This window comes from Amphiprion ocellaris, chromosome 5 (assembly GCF_022539595.1).
Source record: "Amphiprion ocellaris isolate individual 3 ecotype Okinawa chromosome 5, ASM2253959v1, whole genome shotgun sequence".
Lineage (NCBI taxonomy): Eukaryota > Metazoa > Chordata > Actinopteri > Pomacentridae > Amphiprion > Amphiprion ocellaris.
In genome coordinates this window covers 4,582,794-4,604,448 of record NC_072770.1, presented here as the reverse complement: position 1 = coordinate 4,604,448, position 21,655 = coordinate 4,582,794, and the positions used below count along the sequence as shown (strand labels likewise).

The window sequence follows — 21,655 nt, the reverse complement described above, 5'->3', positions numbered from 1 at the left end:
TGCTGCTAACAGATTTAGTGTAAAAATTGTCAAGAAATGAATGCAGTCACATCACTTATTTTTTTCTAGTCACATCACATTCTAATTTGCTTTTGATATACGCCTAAAATTTGGTCCATACATTCATATCACTCACAGTGTGTAACAATATTTGTGATCATTTTATTTTTCATGTAGCAACATTTTGAGTTATGAGTAAATTTCTGCAAAATTAACCAGAAAAGCACTCAGAGAGTGCAGTACTCCACCAAGCCTGTTCATTCCTCCATATGACATTGTCAGAAATGCAGCATATTTTTGTAGAAACGCAGCATTTCTGTATTAGTTATTGATGATTAGAAATCACGGCAACATAGAATGTGGCCATTTAATATAGATGTACCCACAAACAAGATGACCTTGCACAGAGCACAGGTGTGTTATGCATGTGTATGTTATGTACGGATACTGAATTGTATGACCTAAATATGTAACGGGCAACAGAAATAGATGGGACTCCGAAACACTCCCACAAATTAATCAATTGTTCCTTGTATAATTTCCAAATAAACAAATAAGTCCTAGTAAGTCTGCAGCGGTGGATTTGTAGTAGAATCACAGTCATGTGATTGTCAGCAGGCAGCTGACGTAGTGTTCACTTGTTGTCATAGTTACAGTGACGACGTGCTGTTAAGGAAATCCTTAACAAATTCGTGGATCCAGACTATAAACAGACGGACAGACAGACAGACAGACACCGATAGTCTAATAACTTCACCATGTTCCTTGGTGAAGTAATAATATTCTCACTTTCCAGGATTTTGTGTTTAGTGCTAATTACAAAATGCTGGCATTTAGCACGTATGATGTTTGCCATAGTAACCATCATAGCCGATATGTGTCAGCATGTTTGCATATTAATGTCAGAATTTAAGTCAAGTTATTAAATCCCACATATTTCCCAGTGTGTATATAGACTTTGTATTATTAATTTTAAATCTTTTGTTCTTTGAAAAGCTGAAGATTAGTGTTTAATGTAGTGATTTGGACTGAGGTGAGTTTTAATATTAACTGATGAAGCTTCTGACTAAATAGGTACCAGTCTCACAAATGACATATTTGTCTTTGGTTAGAGATGCTACCCTGGAGTCAGTGTCTGCCCACTTCCTCTGGTCAATATCACTCGTTACTTCGCCGAGGAACACGGTGGAGTTACATGTCGATCGATGTTGGTTTGTCTGTTAGCAACATTACTCAAAAACGGACCAACAGTTTTAGATGAAATTTTCAGGGATGGTCAGAAATGACACAATGACCAATTGATTAGATTTTGACAGTGATCCAGCTTATAGTCTTGATCCACGGATTTGTTAAAGATTTCTGTATCATAGCAAGATAGCAACACAGTGTCACCGTAAGTATGACAACAAATGAACGTTATATCAGCAGGCAGCTGAAGTAGCGTAGCAATCCCAATCATCACGTAATTGGAATCCTTCTATAAATTGATTGCTGCGAACTTATCGGGACTTATCCATCGGAAATGATACAAGGAACAATTGATTAAATTCTGGGGGTGTTTCCGAGTCCCATCAATTCCTGGCACCCACTACATATTTAGGTCACGTGATTTGGTACCCCCACATAACATACACATGCATGACGCATGTCTGTGCTCAATGCAAGGTCAGTTTGTCTGCGGATATATCTTTATTAAATGGCCACATTCTATGGTGTTGTGATTTCTGCCACTAATTTTTTGAAGATTTCGAAAATGACACAACAACTGAGCAGCCTTGGAGGAGTACTGCGGTCTCTGAGAGCTTTACTTGCTTACAATAAAGCCATAACTATGTATTTTCTCTTTAATTGTCCTGGTTGTGTCTGCTTATGATGAACTGCCTTCACTCAGCAAGGTAATTTCCTTAAAATGATCAAATATTGACCAAGCAAAACGCAGTGTGTTCATTGAACGTCACATTTGTATTTCAGTCTCTGAGCAACAAGATTGCATGAGGTACGGGGTTGTTACAGGCATCGGAACAAACACAACATTCAGTTTTTAATGTTTTACACAGCACCGACATAAATGAAGGCATTTGATGATAACAGCACATCAGAGACACAGAAAAACTTGTAGCAACAGCACTGCATTGACAGCGTTGTGTGATTTGAGAGAAGCGCTGGCTACCAAGAATCTGTTTTCCCACATGCACATAAAAAAATTAGTGAAGTACTTGAGGAAATCCTGATACACATGACAGGTGGCACAGACAGTATGAAGCTTTCATTGTGAGTTGGCAGCAGACTGTGAGAATAACTGCCACACTGAATAGAGTCTAGTGTCATAAGTTAGCCATATAAAAGCCTGGGTGTTACAGGATGCAGTATAATACAAATGGAAAAACAGTGTTTTTATAGCCGACTGGCCAACCTCTCTGAACTGTGTAAAAAAGTTTGTTTTCTCCAAGATTTAAGTAACTTCTTCTGTGATATTCACACCACAGAAGGAGGGGAAGAGCTTTTAAGGGACAGAGGTTTAATTCGATTGCAAGTCAAAGAGTGATTAAACTTTATGGACTGCCTGCCCTTTAACTTTAAGATCCCGGATGATAACCTTCAGATGCTGCCTTGTTTTATTAATGGGCATCACAGTCAGTCCTCATTTGTCCCAGTTTCTCTTTCTCATGATCCCTTAAAATGTTTGTGAGGTCCTTATCACAGGCTACACAGATCAGAGTTGTTTTTGTGTAATTGGCTGTTGTTCCTTTGGGTCTTTGTTGCCTTTATTGAATAGCCAACGGCAAAGAAATGACAGAATGACATAGGAGAGAGAGAAATGAGGAATCAGATGTAACTTAACTGTTTACAGTCTTCGCTTTAAACCTTATGCCACCAGGTCATAAGGGATTAAGGTCTAAGGGTAATTTCAAATTTTCCAGAGATCTGAGTAAGAATGCTTTGAAACACTACAGGCAGAGAGGCATGATGTCAAACAGAGGAATGACTGATTTATAGCATGGAGTGTGTCCAACGTTCCCAAAATAAAAAGGTCAGTGAAAAAAGATTCAAAAAGACTCACCTAGATCATCACAACAGACCTCCATGGAGTCAGAGGAGCAGTCACTAAGGTCATCCAGAGTGGCATCTATGTCCTCGTGAACCTGAAACCTACAGGAAAAGATGTAAATGTTTTACACTGAAAGAAAAAAAACAGGAAAATGCAGAAGGCTGCATCATATTCAACATGCCCTGAAAAATAGACAGGAGTCTCCAACTTATTTTTTCATCTTGAAAGGTGAAACACTGCCCTCACCTGAACCTGAAAGGAGCAACAGCAGCCATGCTGATTTTTCCTGGCTCGCTCCCTCTGCGTGGCATGTTGAATGCTTGATTAGAAGGCTTTAATTTGTTACTGAACACTTCTCCTTCAGAAGCTGCCAGGGCATGGTCTGAGAATCTCCTCATCTCTTTTGTGAAGTTTTCCACCCCAGCTGAAGACACCCCTGGGACGTCATTCCCATTTGCAGCTTTAGTATGAAGCAGACGTCCTCGTCCGTGGCCTGACTGAACATTAGCTGAGAGCCGGTGGATGGCTTCGCCTTCTTGTACGTTGTCCATGTTCCTCACACGATACTTCCCAAAGGTCCAGTTCTTGTTTGTGTTTCTCCTCAGCTGAAGGTCTCTCAAAGCCTTCTGGGTCAGCATGCTGTTGTTGAGGTCTAATGTGTCTTTGGAGCGTGGGACTTGCCGCTTTGGCACCTGAGGGCTGCTGTATGCGGAGCACGTTCCATCTGTTCTCTCTGTAACCGCTGGGCTCCTATGAGAAAACATGCTGGTCTTTTGCTGCAGCAGGTGGTTCTTGAAAGCTGTACCTCTCAGCAGCTCTGCAGGGCCTGAAGAAGCAGATGATGAAGAGTATGAAGGCCGTGGTTTGGCAGGGTGCTGATACTGCACTGTGGGATTGGGATGGGCGCTGTACTGCTGTTTGGGATCCATCTTGGAGAGAGGCATCATGCTTCTCGGCAAAGGCAGACTCGAGCTGACACCAGCGTCACTCTGGCTTTGAGATATGACTTTGATATTCGCTCCACCGCTCATGGTTGCTGACAGTCAGTGGACTGAGATCTGGAAAAGAAAGCAGGAATATCAAACATGGAGCAAGAGTTCATGATTCTACGACATTTCTTGGCTTTTAGTTATATAACTACACCAAACACTGACAGGGGTGGGTTATAAGCACTGTTTGCTTATAAACAGCAAACAGTGTTTGCTGTTTATAAAGTTTGAAAAGAAGAGGTGTTAACAAAAAACACGCATAAATTAAAAAAAAAAAACACTTGACATCTGAAATATGTTAGACTGAATGGATAACATTTCAACCCTCTCCAACATGAGAAATGGCAAGTCAGTACACAGAGCAGGCACAGATGTGATAACTAAATGCCAACGTCTTGATCAAACAAGTTTAGACAAGAAGTAAAATGTTGCCATGGAGACAGTGAGTTACACTGTGGGCTGCAACTTCTACTTTTTCTAGCCTCCATTTATTGATCTAGTTCAGATATATTGCTTACGTAATCATACTGAATGCACTGACAACGATCAGTAAATTATTTAAATACTAAAAAAAACCTTAGAAGCCTAATGATGGTCAGGAAAGTTCTGAAGCTTTGCTCCATTAGTTGATGACACATTATGCAGCTCAAGATCTCTCAGTTCAGCCCAGTTCAGCCAAAATGTCCCTGAATGTCTCTTACATGATAGTTGGTCTCAGGTAAATCTGTCTTGGCTTACAAACATTTCATTTTTGGCAAATTTTAAAATGAGACATGTAGAATAAAGACATTTTGATAAAGCGTCGCAATTCTAAGCTTAAATTTGGTTCATTTTCCCAACTGGACCAAAAGTCACACATGATTAGTTTATGGAACATCAGAATATTTGGCTGATATGAATGGCATTTTTCAGACAAAAGATAACATGTCATTCGAACCCACTGGTGGGTTTTGACATTCACAGGGTTACAGATGTGAGGTGCTCCTATAATGTATAGCAGAGCAGCCATTTGATTGGTTAGTAATGTGTTAACATAATTGTGTCGCAGACAATTCATTTGTAACCCAGATAAAGTGACACATGTACACTTTACATACACAGCTTTAAGCAAGTACAGTTTAATCAGTTGCTAGGGGCTTAATTTTAAGCATACAAACACGAGAGAGTGATATCAGTCTTCCTATTAACATTGAGAAATTGCACTGAAAAGATGTTCCTTCATCCTTGTCAGGAGTTACTCTTTAAATACAAGAAAAGCACTCAGAGAGAGCAGTACTCCGCCAAGGATGCTCAATCGTTGTGTGATTTCCAACAGATGAAATCTTTTTTTTTTTTTAAAAGTGTGGTCGGCAGCGATCCATTTGTAGTAGGAATTGCAATCATGTGATCGTCAGCAGGCAGGTGACTCCTTGGTGGAGTAATAAATGCACTTCTTTGTGTGAATTCTGAAAATCTATTTTAGCTTACTAGCATAAAACAGTCAGAGGTCAATAGAGGTTGTGAAACTTAGTGTGTGAGTCAAACAAAAACATGAGTGGTAGTCAAATACGGATTGCAGTATGAAGGTCTATAACACTAGCTATAGACATCCATTTCTGCTCTATGCTGCATGATGGATACAAGCTTTCAATAAGATTTATACAGTACCAAAGACTGTAAAGCAGCTGCAAATTCCAGGCATCTGCCTCACAGAAAGAAAGTTTTTCTAACCACATCACCTATTGGGTGAATGGAATCATGAACGAGTGGGAAAGAAGAAAGAGGAGAGATGCTTGAGGGCAAGGACCATTATACCATAATGTATCAATTACAACATCAAAGCAGACTGAAGGTCTGGAAAACCAGACTAGTCACAAGTTCAAATTCCTCCACCAAGAGAATTGCTGAGATAAGAAAAGTGAGTCTGATGGTGTGTATATGACCTAGAGTTGCACTTTTAAGTAAAGCAATGAAGCAGCTGACTTTAACTCTATACAAATAAGAAGAAGCATTTTTTTCAGGAACAATGAATTTAAATCATGTTGTATATTCAAAAATGTATCAGACAACCCAAAACAAAATCAATCAAAGCATCATGTGAATTAAAAAAGGTGCCATATGTTTCAACAGTTTTTCCTAATATATTCCTGGTCCTTTAGCCACAACCTCCAGTGTGAAACATGTTGTGAAAGCCAGTGGCAGTCTGACACCATTTGGCAAATGCTGCAGGAGAACGAGTCCTTTCAGACTGTGCCAACACCGGCTGGCCTCACCACGGCCTGCACATGGCACCTCTACTCCAAAGAGATGATGGTGAGCCTTCTGCAGTCCCACAACCCATCCCCTCCATCCCATCATCCTGCCATCTAATGCTGATGACCCACAAAAATTTTAAAAAAGAAACTCATGCTTACCGAAGTGCAATAGGGCAATGCTTTCAGACTGAGGTGACATAGTTCACCAGCAAATAAAACTACAATGGAGCAGGACACTGAGCCAGATGTCATACTTTTAACTTTTCTGAAAAAATTTACTTTTAAAATTCAGACTTTCTGCTTACATGTACAATCTACACAGTGTCTCAGTTTAGTATGATACTTCTGGTCATTTTAAGCTCTGCTACTTGCACAGATGACAAACAGTAAATCTACATAAGGGTCATTCCAGAATTGGAGGGCATTTGGGCTTCAAAATTTTTGAAAAATAAGCCTTCTCTTTTACAGTTGTGTGCAACATATTCATCAGTGATAGGTAATAAACTATCAAAGGCTTGATTGTCTCAGCTTCCACATCAATGGTACAATTTTTATTCCATGTTTTATTTGTTGTTTGCTAACCCTACTCTAATCACAGTAACAGGGTTGCTAATCCATGCTAATGTTAGCTTTTTCTCAGCAGTAGAAGCTAGATATTTAGCTAGCTGTTACTGCTGACCAAGAGGAAAAACTTACTGATGGAAAACAGTAAAGAAAAAAGCAAAAATAATTTGTCTTATCCTGAAAATATGCATAACAGGGTTGCATGAGGTAGAGTGAGACATTCAGTCAAGGTTGTCAATGTAATGAAAATATGAAAAATACAAGAGAGGACATAGCTTTGCTCTACCCATTCTTTTGGGAAAACTGTTTGATGATGTTAATTCCAGCATATCATGTGATTCATTGTTTCTTCTTCTTCTACCAGTTAAAAAGGTTATGCAACCAGGGTTGTTGTGGGACAGACGTTCCATGTATAATAAGTATTATGTTGATTTAAAAAAAATGTTCCCACAATTACTTGACATGAATGAAAAAAAGGAGATTTAAAATTCATTTTAACGGTTGTATTTGACATTTAATTTGGTCATCAGGGTGGTGGAACAAGACAAAAATGCCATTTTAGGGAGAACTCCAGACTTTTTTTAAAAAATATATTTTCAAACATTCTTTTCTCCTAGTTTTTTTTTAATTTTTTTTTTTTAAGCAAATTAACACAACAACTGCATGTTTTAGTATTTTGTACATGGATTATTTGAAATTTGATAGGTGGGACGTAAAATGCCCTCCACTCTGGTATGACCCATAAAGGTGATGGAAAACATCTGAATGAGTAGCTAAAACTGGATTAGCCCAGTCATGTACTTGTAGCACTTCCAACATAGCCCAAGTCTAGATGTAATGTCAGAATAGATTTAATAAGTGGAATAATTACTAGTCAGTCGACCAACAACAACAAGAAAGAAAGAAAGAAAGAAAGAAAGAAAATTAAATTAAATGGAACTTTGGGCTGACATTTCAAGGCATCACTTGAGGCACTGGAAAATAATAAATAGAGTAATTAGTTTAATAGTTTTCAGATATTTTGTAGACATAAGAAAATAACTGGCAGATTAATTCATAATACAAAAAAAATCACTGGTTGCATGCTCAGCATTAGATGGCTGTATAGGTTACAGTTGATTAGGATTCATTACAGAGAGAGACTGTCAGGGTTCTTGTTTGACGTTCTGGAGAATAATATGATAACCGTATCATTTAATTATGTCATGCTGCACAGCAGCTCGGTGGTTAGCACTTTCGCCTTGCAGCTAGAATATCCCAGGTTTGCGTCCCGGCCTGGAGAATCTGCATGGAGTTTGCATGTTCTCCCTGTGCATGTGTGTGTTTACTCCAGCTTCCTCCAACAATCCAAAAACATGCTGCGATTAATTGATAACTCTAAATTGTGAAAGTGAGTGTGATTGTTTGTCTCTATATGTAGCCCTGTGATAGACTGGTGACCTGTCCAGGTGTTTACTGACTGCCTTCACCCTAAGTCAGCTGGGATAGACTCCAGCCCCCTGTGACCCTACAGAGGATTAAGCGGTGGATAAATAATGGATGAATGGATTCACTTATGTCTGTATAAGTAATATAAACTCAGTTCATTCAGCTCAAATCCTTTAAATCCATCCCGTCCTCCGTCACTACAGGTGTGCCCCAGGGCTCTGCCTCGGGCCCCTCCTCCTCCCCAGGCTTGTCACTTCCTGTCTGGACTACTGTAACTCTCTCCTCTTTGGCTTCCCTCACAAATCCCTCCATGAACTTCAACTGTTCCACACTTCAGCTGCTCGTATCATCACTTGAACCGTCTCCATCCACAACATCACTCCTGTACTCCAACAGCTTCACTGGCTCCCGGTTCAGTTCTTACTCAAAAATTGGCAAAAGAAATTGGATGAAATTTTCAGAAAAGGCCAGAAATGACACAAGGACCAAATGATTAGATTTTGGCAGTGATGCAGCTTAAAGTCTGGATCCATGGATTTGTTAAAGATTTCTGTATCATTGCGAGATTGCAGCATGACGTCACTGTAACTATGACAACAAGTGAACACTACATCAGCTGTCTACTGATGATCACATGATTGTGATCCTACTACAAATTGACCACAAATTGTTTAAAGATTTAATCCGTCAGACATCATACAATATCAGAGCGGTCTTGGTGGAGTAGTGCTTTCTCTGAGTGCTATTCTTGTTTTTGTTCAGTTTTTGTCTTTTTTCTCCTTAAAATTGAAAATCTTAAGTGTCATGCACTTTAAAACCTTCTGGACCAAACTTGTGATTTTACTAAATTGATAACCCTGACTTTTTTACAAACACTTAAAAATAACCTCTCAACATACCTGAAATGTACAATAACTCTATTTTCTCCCTGTGTGACCCACAGTCTAAAAATATCTCTCCTCCAAATATCTTATTCATAAAGTGAAGTGAAGCCTTGCAAAAACCTGATGTGCATGAGAAGCACTGCTGCACACAAACACACATATTTGCAGCGGTATAGACACATACATGCAAGCACACACACCAAAAAAAACTTTTCATGTGTGATGTTTCTGAAATCTGTAGCAACATACATAAACACAATATCATAACTGTCTGCCAAGCCACATAAAAGGTTTTTTTTTGTTAATTTGAAGGGCAATTTTTATTTAAACATTATAAAATCAAGAAGATATTCTAATGAAATTTCGCCAAAAACATGATAACATTAAAATGATTGCCTCGCCTTTTTAACATTTGTTATAACCTCAAAGACAATGAAAACTGCCTTGTGTAAATCTACACTGACTGCACTGAATCACGCTTTTTCATCTTACCTTACTGCATGAATATCCAACATTTGTCAATGTTCCGCTCTGAGACAATAAAGAGACACTGTGTTGCGTTGCAGGCTAACTTACTCTCCGCAGAGACGAGCTACACTTAACAGTACGATGCAGCTTACAGTAATACAATTTAGACCCACGTGCTGCTTTAATGAGAGTGGAGCAAATCAGTGCTGGACATCAACAAGCCATTAAAGAACCTAGAAGGAAACTGCATGTCTCCTACGTCTCCACACTCTCCAGTTTTTCCTTTCTTCCCCAAGGTCACTGTCAGGCATACATTATATCTATTATGACCAGAGTTATTAGTGACTCATCTTTCTCTGGTGACATCATGCACTGTTTTCGCCCTGGGGCCCATGTTTCTGTCACAGTTTCAATGTAACTCTTAGCTCCTTTATAACATGCCAGTCTTTCAACATGCCATCATCAAAGCATCCAGTCAGCAGTACGAGAAGTTAAAACTGCCCCAGTCCTCCAAGCCTATAATTAAGCCTGAGGGCCAGACTAAAGATACTTGCACAGACCAGCATGGCGTCGGTGCAGGATCACTTTACTCTGGTGAAGTCTCCAAACTGCTCAGAAACCCTGTGCAGCTCTGCTAGACGGTGTAATAATGTACTCATAGGACGTCAGAGGAGTCAATGTCTTAAAAACTATAAATTCACTTTGGAAAATGTTTGAAATATAGCTAACCAAATCTGGAAATAGTCAACATTCAGTCTATGATTCAAGGGAATATTCCATCTGCAATTAATGTTTTGTTCTGGCTCCAATGTCATCTTGTGAAGTGTCAGCTTTTGTGAAATGGTGACTGTTACTTCACTTCCGAGGCTTAATTCGGGCTCTGAAGACACACAGATTCTCAGTCAATTGCCTCAAGTTTCTCTTCATTGTGGCCCAGTGCCAGTAGATAGTAGAGTTGAATGAGTGCATCATTACATTATCTGCATAATTTAATTTTCTCAAGACTGTCGTATTATCTAGTTTTACAAGAGGCCTGATCTAATTTTTAAATATAGCTCCAAGTCCCAGATTCCTGATTTTCACCATTTCCTCCCATGTCCCAGCTTTGTCAGGGAGAAACTCAGTTGGGAAAAACATGGACTGAGGTCAGCTCACAGTGATCGACGACACACACAAACCACACATTCAACTGCACAAACGAACACGCAATTAAAGCATGGCTCTGTCAACATTCTGCTGAAGGCACACCGTTACTGTTAGGTGACACCACTCCAGCTTATGACAGCTAAAAGGAACTGTTTAGTCTTCCATTTCTCCTTTTAATGCTACCATTTTCAGGTATTTGGGACACTTTGAAGGTAAAATAGTTGGAAACCCAGAATTACATATTCTTTGTTCTTTAATTAAGTTGCTTGAATCCAGGCGATTTGCTGTTTTTGTCTACCCGGTGAAATATGATAAAGATCATGACAAAGCTGCAAATTAACAAACTTAAACCAGAATAGCATTAGAATAGTCTTGTTATGCGTTTTCTCATTAAAGCATGAAAATAACAACCAGCATATGTGTATTTAGCCATGCTTGTCTTAGGCTGGTAATGTTAGTGGTTCAGCAGTTGGTCCACCACCATCATCTAGTCTGAAATATATTAGATATTATTGGACTTAATGCTATGAAACTGTACACACACATATTCATGTTCCCCAGAGTATGAATCCTATTGATCCTCTGATGTGGCATCATTAATATCTTAGTTCAAAGTACAACATCTCAACAACTGCTGGATGGACTGCATTTAATGTGATAAACACATTCATGTTTCCATCTGGATGAATTACAATAACCTTAATGAAAAAAGAGGTCTTACCATCATTGCCATTTGCAAAGATTAATTGATTAGTTATCAGCTATTAAAGGAATCACCAATTATTTTAAGTATTTTTTTTAAGAAAAAAATGTAAAATCCTCTACTTCCAGCTGTTAAAATGTGAATATTTTCTAATTTCTTTACTTCTCTATGACAGGATATTTTTTGGTTTGTGGACAAAACAAGACTGGACAAGACGAGAGAGAGCAAATAATCCATTCATTGAATAAATAACAGACACATAAATCATCAGTGAAAATGATCAGTAGTTGCAGCCCTAATCTAAGGACAGCTGTTATAAACTAGGCTATAAATGTTGCACTATGCGTTTGTGGTGTCACACAAGTAGAGCTGAATTCATGTGATGTCCCTTAATAAAAAACAATTAAAGCTGTAACTTCTAGAGTCATAATATGTTGTCAACATCTCATCCGATAAAGTTTGTGCAGCAGCATTTTTTAAGTGTGCCGCATTTTTAGCATTCCGAGTATTGAATAAATTTTTCCTAATCACATTGTCTCTCCAGCATCGATAATAGTCCAGTTCTCCCTCCTCAATCCATCACACAACCTAACAAAGTTAGAGCACTCAGCAGCAGCACTCATCTGCAGTGTGGCTCTGTTGACTGATGAAGGCATGTGCATTGTCTAAGAGAGCCACTTTTTCCTACCTCATCATCTACAGCAGGAGTGTCAAACTCATTTTATTTCAGGGCCCACAGTCAGCCAAAGTTGATCTCAAGTGGGCCAGACCAGTAAAACCAGAGCATAAAAACCTATAAATAACGACAACTCCAAATTTTTCATTTGTTTTAGTGCAAAAAAGTGCATTCTGAAAATGTTCACATTTAAGGAATTATCTATCTACAGAACATTATAAACAACCTCGAAATTTCTTTTAAAAAAATAAGTTCAATTCCATCATTATTACGCCTCAGTTTATCATTCACACATTACAACTTACAGATCACAGAATATTTACAAAAGGCACAAAGCACTTAGTCACAGGTATCTGGAACTGAATGATATAGTATTTTACTTTAAGATGAAAATAACAAAAGTCAGACAAAAAAAAGACAAAAAACCCAAAAAACTAAATATTCCAAAAATGAGACAAAATGACAAAAAATGAGACAAATGACATGAAACAAAACAAAAAAGAGTCAAGAAATTAGACAAAAAGTTACAAAGCAACAAAAAAATGGACAAACGCCAAAAACAAGACAACAAATTACACAAATGACACAAACAAGACCAATAATGACAAAAGTGAGAAACAAAACGACAAAAAGGAGACAAACAACCAGAGGTGGGTAGTAACGAGTTACATTTACTCCGTTACATTTACTTGAGTAACTTTTTGAAAAAAATTTACTTCTGAGAGTAGTTTTACTCTGCCATACTTTTTACTTTTACTTGAGTAGATCTGTGAAGAAGAAACGTTACTCTTACTCCATTACACTGGGCTACACTCAACTCGTTACTTTTTCATTTACCACATTAAATATGCTTTATTTTATCAGAGATTCCCCAGTGGATCTACCACATGACTGTGTTTCACCAATCAGACGAAGCAACAATAATCACGTGACTCCGTTTCACCAGACGTCGCCCTGCGGTCACATGACCACATCGGCATAGCCACAAACTACACACGTAGCAGACATGGAATGAAAAAAACGGGGGCATTTTCGAGAAATTTGATCTTGCTTCGGAGTCCGACAACATTAGCATAGCATTAGCATGGATATCTCCGTCTTGTGTGTTCTTCTCTTTACTAACACGGCAAAGTGAAGCGTGACGTCAGGGTTGGTAGGTCCACGTGATACAGCGGGGGAGGAGGAGGGGTTACATCATGCACATACAGTCTATGAGCATGCTGTGTATCTAGTCACTGGAAGTAGTTTGCACTGTTCAAGCATAAAAACGTTACCTTACTACAGGTATTTGTTTCAAAAGCTTTATGTTGTGAAAAACTGAGATTTGGAAATTTGTGTTTCGTGTTCCTTAACTTGTCATTTTGTAAAGATGTTATTTATTTTTGCTATTTTTTTTATTTTGTTATTTGGAAACACCAGAATTTGCACATTATTTTACATTTTTGTCCTTCTGATCACATCATTTCTAAAAAAATAAATCGGACATTACAATCAAACAGTTACTCAGTACTTGAGTAGTCTTTTCACCAAATATTTTTTTACTCTTACTTGAGTGATTTTTTGGATGACTACTTTTTACTTCTACTTGAGTGATATTATTTTGAAGTAACGCTACTCTTACTTGAGTACAATTTTTGGCTACTCTACCCACCTCTGAAAACAACACAAGCGAGACAAAAAAAAACACAAAACGACAAACGATACACAAAACAGCAAATTAAGCAAAACACAAAATTACAAAAAAAAAGACAAAAAACACAAGCGAAACAAAAAGGAAACAAAATGGCAAAAACGAGAAACAAACGACAAAAACATGAGATGAACGGCAAAAGTCAGACAGAAAAACAACCAAAACAAGACAAAATGCACAAAAATGAGACCCAAAATTACAAAAGAACAATAAGAAATATAATATTTCACTGTATGATCAAAACAACTTGTCATGGTCTAGAAATTATTCCAAATTCATAGTTTTACAAATTTACAATTTGCAGTGTCATGTCTTTTCTATAACTTTTACACTTTACAAAGCCGGCCACATTTTTGACACCCCTGATCTACAGATGTCACCTCATACAGTTTTCATGTGATTTTTAATGATTATCAATTAGTAGATTACCATAAAGCCATTAAATAGTGGCATATTGTCCTTTTCATGAATGTGGTTCCTGTGGCACGCGAGATTAGAGCGGCTATTTAGGTGAACAAGTTAATCTGTTGGCCCATGACAGGATTCATCCCTATCTCTATTTATCCCTTTAACCCTGCTATTATCCCTGGGGTCAATTTGACCCCATTCAATGTTTTTCATTCAAAAAATAATAGCTGACTTTTTTTGCTTCAGATTTCATGACTCTTCCTAATTAGATGGGGACAACTGATTAAGCATGAAATTATCATGATGATATGTTTTCAATGTGCTGAACATATATTGCACACATTGGTGTTCCTCTGGGGTCAATTTGACCCCAAGCTACTTCAGCTGTGTAAAACTTGTCTGTCTGTGTGGGGATGTGTTACAAACAAAAAATGAGGTGTTAAAAGAAACATTTTACCGGAAAAACAGACTTCTTAACAATCTAGTGTTAGGATTGATATAAAAAGTTTTTTTTCTTGAACAAAAAACATTTTTTGTTTTTTTATTCTTCATATTTAATGACTTTTGCTAATTTGACGGAGACAATTGATTAAGCATATGATGATGGTGATGACAATGAAGTGTCATAGAGGAGAATGTGTCTGAGACAGAGGATTGTGTTGAGGAGGACCTTGATTTTGAGGCATTCTCATCTGATGAGAATGAGTGTTGACTCTCCTGTTGTCTTTCAACCAGCAGACATGATCCTTTTCAAAAATGGAAAGATAAGATGGTTCCTTTCCCCACTTTAACAGCAGAGTAGACTTAATGCTACTAATGTTGTCAAAATGGTTCCAGGCCCCAACAGATACATAATCAGCCATGTTGAAGACATCAAGTCATTAGAGCTCTTGATTACACCATCAATTGAAAATATTGGACACTGGGATGACAAATTTAGAGGTTCCTCTCTTGTGTATGGGGAGAGCTGGAAAAACTTGGATGTAGTTGATTTGGAAGCCTACATTGGCTTGCTCATTTTGGCAGGAGTTTACAAATCAAAAGGTGAAGCAACAGCAAGTCTTTGGAACACTGAAACTAGAAGGGCAATATTTCCAGCCACCATGTCTCTGATGACATTCCAAGTTTGGTTCCGTGTCATTCAAGATACACTAACTCTAAAATTGAAAGTTTGACCTGATAGTGGCGCTACAGGAAAGGTCTTATCATCACCAAAACCAATAAAGTTCATACTCTTGTGGTCATTAATGTTGTCAGTAAATTTGAGAAGATTTGTATTAAAACTTTTAAAGATGCATTAATTCTACTTTAAAAGTTTGGCCTGAGGGGGCGCTAGAGGACAGCTCAACTCACTGATAGGTTTCGTGATCAAGGGGTTATTTATGTATTCAACAAATGAGCGAAGTATCTGACACAAAAACTTAGTCAACAGTTTTATGTGAGTCATTTTTGGAGGCAAATATCCCTGGGGCCAGATTGTGATAGTATTATTTGAGGATAATAGGGCGGTTAGTTGATTAACGCTGGTCAGTAAAGCTATGACATCAACACCATGAATAATGCTTCAGCTTCAGCCAGCTGTGGCCTGTTGTATATGGAGTCACAGGAGTGCCACAATAAAATATAAATAAAAAAATAAGGAAATAAATGTGGAAATATAAAGAGAAATAAATAAATAAATGTGGAAATATAAAGAGAAATAAATAAATAAATGTGGAAATATAAAGAGAAATAAATAAATAAATAGATGTGGAAATATAAAGAGAAATAAATAAATCTGTTAAAAAATAAGGAAATAAATGTAAATATAAATAGGAATAAATAAAAGAATAAGTAAATAAATAAGTAAAAAGGACAATTTTGTCTTTGCTTTTCCCTTTTCACTTTTTTCCCTTTTATTTTCCATTATTTATTTATTTTTCATTTTGTCACTCCTCAGTCCACCAAGTAAAAGCAATGACAAAAGCCTTTGCTTTTAATTGGTGGACTGAGCTGTCAATCAAATGGCTCTGGGCGGGGCTTTCTGTCCAGGGTGGGTAGTCGTACCTGATCACAGGATTCCTGCCTGACAGCAGCTACTAACACGGCTGAAGTCAAGTGATGTCACCGTGGCGCTTCAGCTGATTCTACCAGCAGACACTGAAAGGGCTCTGACAGTTCGTTAAGTTAATGTTTATTTTCTTATTGGTGCCAGTTTTAATGCACTTTATATACACCTGTAGTGTCAGATATAATGTGTTCCATACACTCCAGATGTTGATGGAGTTTATTTCTGTGTGTTGACCAGAGAAGAGAGTTAGCATCCAGTAAATATTAGCTTTAATGTGAATTAGTGATGCTAACCGAGCTAGCTGCTCAGTTGTAGCCTCACATGATTCACATGTTGTAGTACGTATTCCTGCAGTGTAGACTGGAAAAATAAACTCCCAGAATATGATCAAAGTAATGTGAATCAGTTCATGTTTTCCATGAAAACTCATTCATGTACTAACATAACTGCACAAGGTTTTCTAATCATCAATTAGCCTTTCAACACCATTAGCTAACATAATGTACCATTAGAACACAGGAGTGATGGTTGCTGGAAATGTTCCTCTGTACCTCTATGGAGATATTCCATTAAATATCAGCCGTTTCCAGCTGAAATAGTCATTTACCAAATTAACAATGTCTAGACTGTATTTCTGATTATTTTAATGTTATCTTCATTGAAAAAACTGCTTTTCTTTCAAAAATAAGGACATTTCGAAGTGACCCCAAACGTTTGAACGGTAGTGTATATCTGTTTTTTCTTATAAAAATATCTGTATCTATATGTATCTGTATGTTTTTTATCTGAAGATGCTTTAAATTACATCCCATTAAGACAGACTAAAAAAGATACAATCTCTGCAAAGCACCTTCAGTCTCATTTACCATTTTACACAAGAACAGCACAGTCAGTAAAAATAAATAAATAAATTATGTAGATTAACATCTCATGATTGAAGAACTGAGTTTACTGTATGAGAAACAACAAGATTGTTTTGGCTGATTTTATTGGTCTTACCCTGCATAATAATACTGGATTAGTTATAATGCATACAAACACAAGGCCCTAAAGTGTCAAGCTACATGCTATAAAAATCTGATTATATATAGAACAATACAACAGTAATTTTATCTTTCCAGTCGTGTGCATTTCTGACAGATAAGTCCGCAGCCGTGGATTTGTAGTAGGATCACAATCGTGATCATTAGCAGGCAGCTGGCATACTGTTCACTTGTTATCATAGTTACAGTGATGCTGTGCCGCTATCTAACAGTGATGCAGAAATCTTTAACAAATCCGTGGATCCAGACTATAAGCCGCATCACTGCCAAAATCTAATCACTTGGTCTTTGTGTCATTCCTGATGTTCCCTGAAAATGCCATTCAAATACATTAGTCTGTTTTTGAGTAATGTTGCTAACAGACAAACAGACAGACAAACCAACGCCGACCATCACATAAGTCCACCGTGTTCCTTGGTGGAGTAATTAACTAGCTGAGAGACCAGGTTTCACAGTCACTGCCACTATAAATGATTTGACACTCATACAAAAAGCTTTCTGTGTTTGTCTCTTCACCACATGTGTTTTTGATGCTGATATTAAACTTATAAAGAACTAAGTCACTATGCGAAGTCGTATGGTGTTGATGACTTCTGGCAGGTTGCTTTCAACTGATATAGTAACTGGATTGCTGTATAGCAACTGGATAGCTCAGTGACTAACACCCTTGACTTAGCACAGGAGATCAGTGGCTCAAATCCCGGTAAGGGTGCAGTTGTCCAGTGAGGACCCTTAGGCAAAGTCCTTAGTGCTACCTGCCTACCTACTTTGTGTTGCATCTAATCTCAGATGTAAGTTGCTTAACATAAAATTGCTACCAAAATAAATTGATATATTTTCAGTCATACAGTGCCCTGATTTTCTTTTGAAAGAAATAAGCCAAGAACAGCTAACTCTGGCGGTTGCTCAATTAAACTTGTGTCTACAGCCCAGTAGCTAAGCGGGGTCAATGAGGCTGTTCCACTTCGGCATCCCAGGTTACTTTGCTGCTCAAATATAAATTATTCCATTTAACCTGAAACAGAAGTAGGCGCAGTCTCTAAAGGATGAGGGAAAGATCAAGCTGTGCAGGATGCTGTATTGTAAAATCCCTTAAGCACACTGAAACAACCTGCCGCTGCAGTTATGCTGCCGTTATGTAACTGACACAGTTGCATAGTTCTCAGAGGTGAACTGAAGCTGGTGCAGAAAGAGGAAGGCGTTTGCACAGCATACTGCAGCTCTGTGATGACTCAAGGTGTGGGCAGTTTCCTGTGATGGATCATCAGTCTTGCGAACTGGGTTATTAGAACAGGTAGGAGAGGAAAAGCGCATCAGAAATAACTTTAATTATACCATCCAGAATACAGCAAACCCTAAAATAGTGCAAGTGATTCAGTTCATGCATAAGCAAATAAAATATGCTTTTACACTTTCATGCTGGAGGAGTACAAGCAAAGACTGCAGCAAGTGTAAAAAGTACAGCTCTCTGTTCTTTATCTGCATCCTACTGAAAACATGAATGGTGATCTATAGCGTGCACTGAAGTAAATCAGACACTGGAAATACTGGTTTGAAATCAAGTTACACAGATGTATTTTAGGCAAATGTCAGAGAGATAACTAAAAGGGTTTGTGCCCAGACTGCATGTGTATTTGCTTATTTAACTCTTTATTTTAATAACATGAATTTTTCCTTTTTAATGCATATATGCACCTGAACAAAATTCAAACAATAACACTTTAAGAGAAAGCTGTTGGCTGATGTTTTGTTAAAGATGAAAATGAATACACTGCTCTTATGTGAAAGACTTCATATCTCCAAAAAATGACATACACTACCAGTCAAAAGTTTGGACACACCTTCTGTTTTGTTTTTTTTGTATTTTCATGAATATTTACATTGTAGATTCTCACTGAAGGAATCAAAACTATGAATGAACACATAAGGAATTATGTAGTAAACAAAAAAAGTGTGAAATGAGTCAAAACATGTATTATATTTTAGATTCTTCAAAATAGCCACCTTTGCTTTGGTTACTGCTTTGCACACTCTTGGCATTCTCTCCATGACCTTCATGAGGGAGTCACCTGAAATAGTTTTCCAACAGTCTTGAAGGAGTTCCCAGAGATGCTGAGCACTTGTTGGTCCTTTGCCTTCACTCTGCAGTTCATCTCATCCCAAACCATCTGGATTAGGTTTGGGAATGAGGATTTTTAGGAAACTAAGGGTTGGTGTTACAAAACAGGTGTCTAAAAGGGCACCTTCCACATCCAACATGGATCTCAATGAGAAGTAAACAAGAGGATTTTTAAAAACTAAAGTAGCGAAATGCCACCGTGTGACATGAATCAACTTGTAGCAGCAGCAGTCGGTTTTATTGGTGCTCTTTGAGGAATTCCCTCATGTAGCCAGCCAGGTGACTGTGGAGGCCAGATCATCTGACGCAGCACTCCATCACTCTCCTTCTTGGTTAAATAGCCTTTACACAGTCTGGAGATGTGTTTGGGGTCATTGTCCTGTTGAAAAATAAATGACGGTCCAACTAAACGTAAACTGGATAGGATGGTATGTTACTGCAGGATGCTGTGGTAGCCATGCTGGTTCAGTGTGCCTTCAATTTTGAATAAATCCCCAACAGTATCACCAGCAAAGCACCCCCACACCATCACACCTCCTCCTCCATGGGAACCATGCATATAGAGACCATCCATTCACCTTTTCAGCGTCGCACAAAGACAAGATGGAACCAAAGATCTCAAATTTGGACTCATGAGACCAAAGCCCAGAGTTCCACTGGTCTAACATCCATTTCTTGCATTTCTTGGCCCAAATAAATCTCTTCTGCTTGTTGCTTTTCCTTAGTCATGGTTTTTTAGCAGCTATTTGACCATAAAGGTCTGATTATCGCAGTCTCATCTAAACAGTTGATGTAGAGATGGGTCTGCTACTAGAACTCTGTGTGGCATTTATCTGGGCTCTAATCTGCAGGCATGGCAATTTTCCGCCGTTCCGCGGAAATCTGCCGTTTTAATTTTCAAATTGATCATTTCTGTGAATCGTCCAAATCCGTTGAGAAAATTTTAGGGGGGGTGAGGTACGTTTTTGTTACTCTTGCTCCCGGTTTTTGAGAAGCGCTCGGCGTTTCTCCCGCAGCGTAACAGACAAACAGAACCAGTCTAGCTCCTGCTGCATTGTAAAAGGCCTTGCGATTGGTCGAAATTGGTTAGCTGCCAACGATTGGACCAATCAAATTGCTCGATGCATTCTTTCGTTACAATACATGGCGGCATGTTCGTGTTGGAATTTTGAGCTATTGGGATCGTTTTCGGTGGAATCATGAGGTTTTTATCGAAAGATCAAGAGTCATCGGTGCTAGAAATACATAAAAGTGTCAAAAACAAGTTCCGATGGAATTGGCTTGAGAGAAAAGTGACGGTAAAGGTGAAAAATGGTTCAAAGTATGACGAGGTGACAGAAACACTCGGACAATTTCTGAAGAAGCCAGACGTGGCCGGCAAAGCTTTTTGTGTATATTGCAAACACTTGATTAACTATGGAGTCAAATATTATCAGAGTGGATCAGTTTGCTTTAAAATAATCATTTTGATTTCTCAAGCCATGAGTCAGAAGTACTCACTATAAGTAAAATATTTGAGTCATTTAACAAAACATTGTGTATTTGACTCATGACTCAGGGCAAAATGAATCCCTGATAGTGTTTAAAGAGTGTTCTGGAAATGTAAAAAAAACTGACACAGCTGACTCCATAGAGGAAACTGTGACATTAGAAGTGACTGTGACCAGTGTAGAACTCCAGTGTAAATAGTGTTAAAAGACCTATAGAACTGTAAAAATTGTAGGACTAAATGCAGTGAGACAACATTGAAGAAAAAGTAAGTTAACTTTTCATTAAATTAACTTATTCATTACAATCTAGTCTTCTGTAATTCTATGCATGTTTTTCATTCTAAATCGCCTCTATTTTACTGAAAACCTCTCGGCTTCCCTCTGAAGATTGTATACCGAGCATTTTCAGCTGAAATCAAAATTTGCTGTTGCCATGCCTGAATCTGAGATGCTGTTAATTTAGGATTTGTGAGGCTGGTGACTCAGATGAACTTATCCTCAGCACTAGAGGTGACTCTTGATCTTCCTTTGCTGAGGCGGTCCTCATGTGAGCCAGTTTAATCGAAGCACTTGATAGTTTTTGCGACTGCACTTGGGGATACATTCCAAGTTTTTGCAATTTTCCGGACTGACTGACCTACAGTTCTTAAAGTAATGATGGACTGTCCGATTCCCTTTACTTAGCTGATTGGTTATTGCCATAATATGGATTCT

At 38.1% G+C, this 21,655-nt stretch overlaps 1 protein-coding gene across 5 annotated transcripts in view; it reads right to left on the bottom strand.

The window, feature by feature from the left end:
- Positions 1-21,655, bottom strand: part of nav1b (neuron navigator 1b) — a 97,085-nt gene that overhangs the window by 68,285 nt on the left and 7,145 nt on the right. For all 5 annotated transcript variants that reach the window (XM_055010640.1, XM_055010645.1, XM_055010642.1 and 2 more), the window contains exons 2-3: positions 3,296-4,107; positions 3,062-3,150 (exon numbers count right to left, since the gene is read on the bottom strand). In XM_055010640.1, the coding sequence (XP_054866615.1) occupies positions 3,062-3,150; positions 3,296-4,080 (874 nt within the window). In that variant the 5' untranslated portion in view covers positions 4,081-4,107. The remainder of the gene's footprint in view (positions 1-3,061; positions 3,151-3,295; positions 4,108-21,655) is intronic.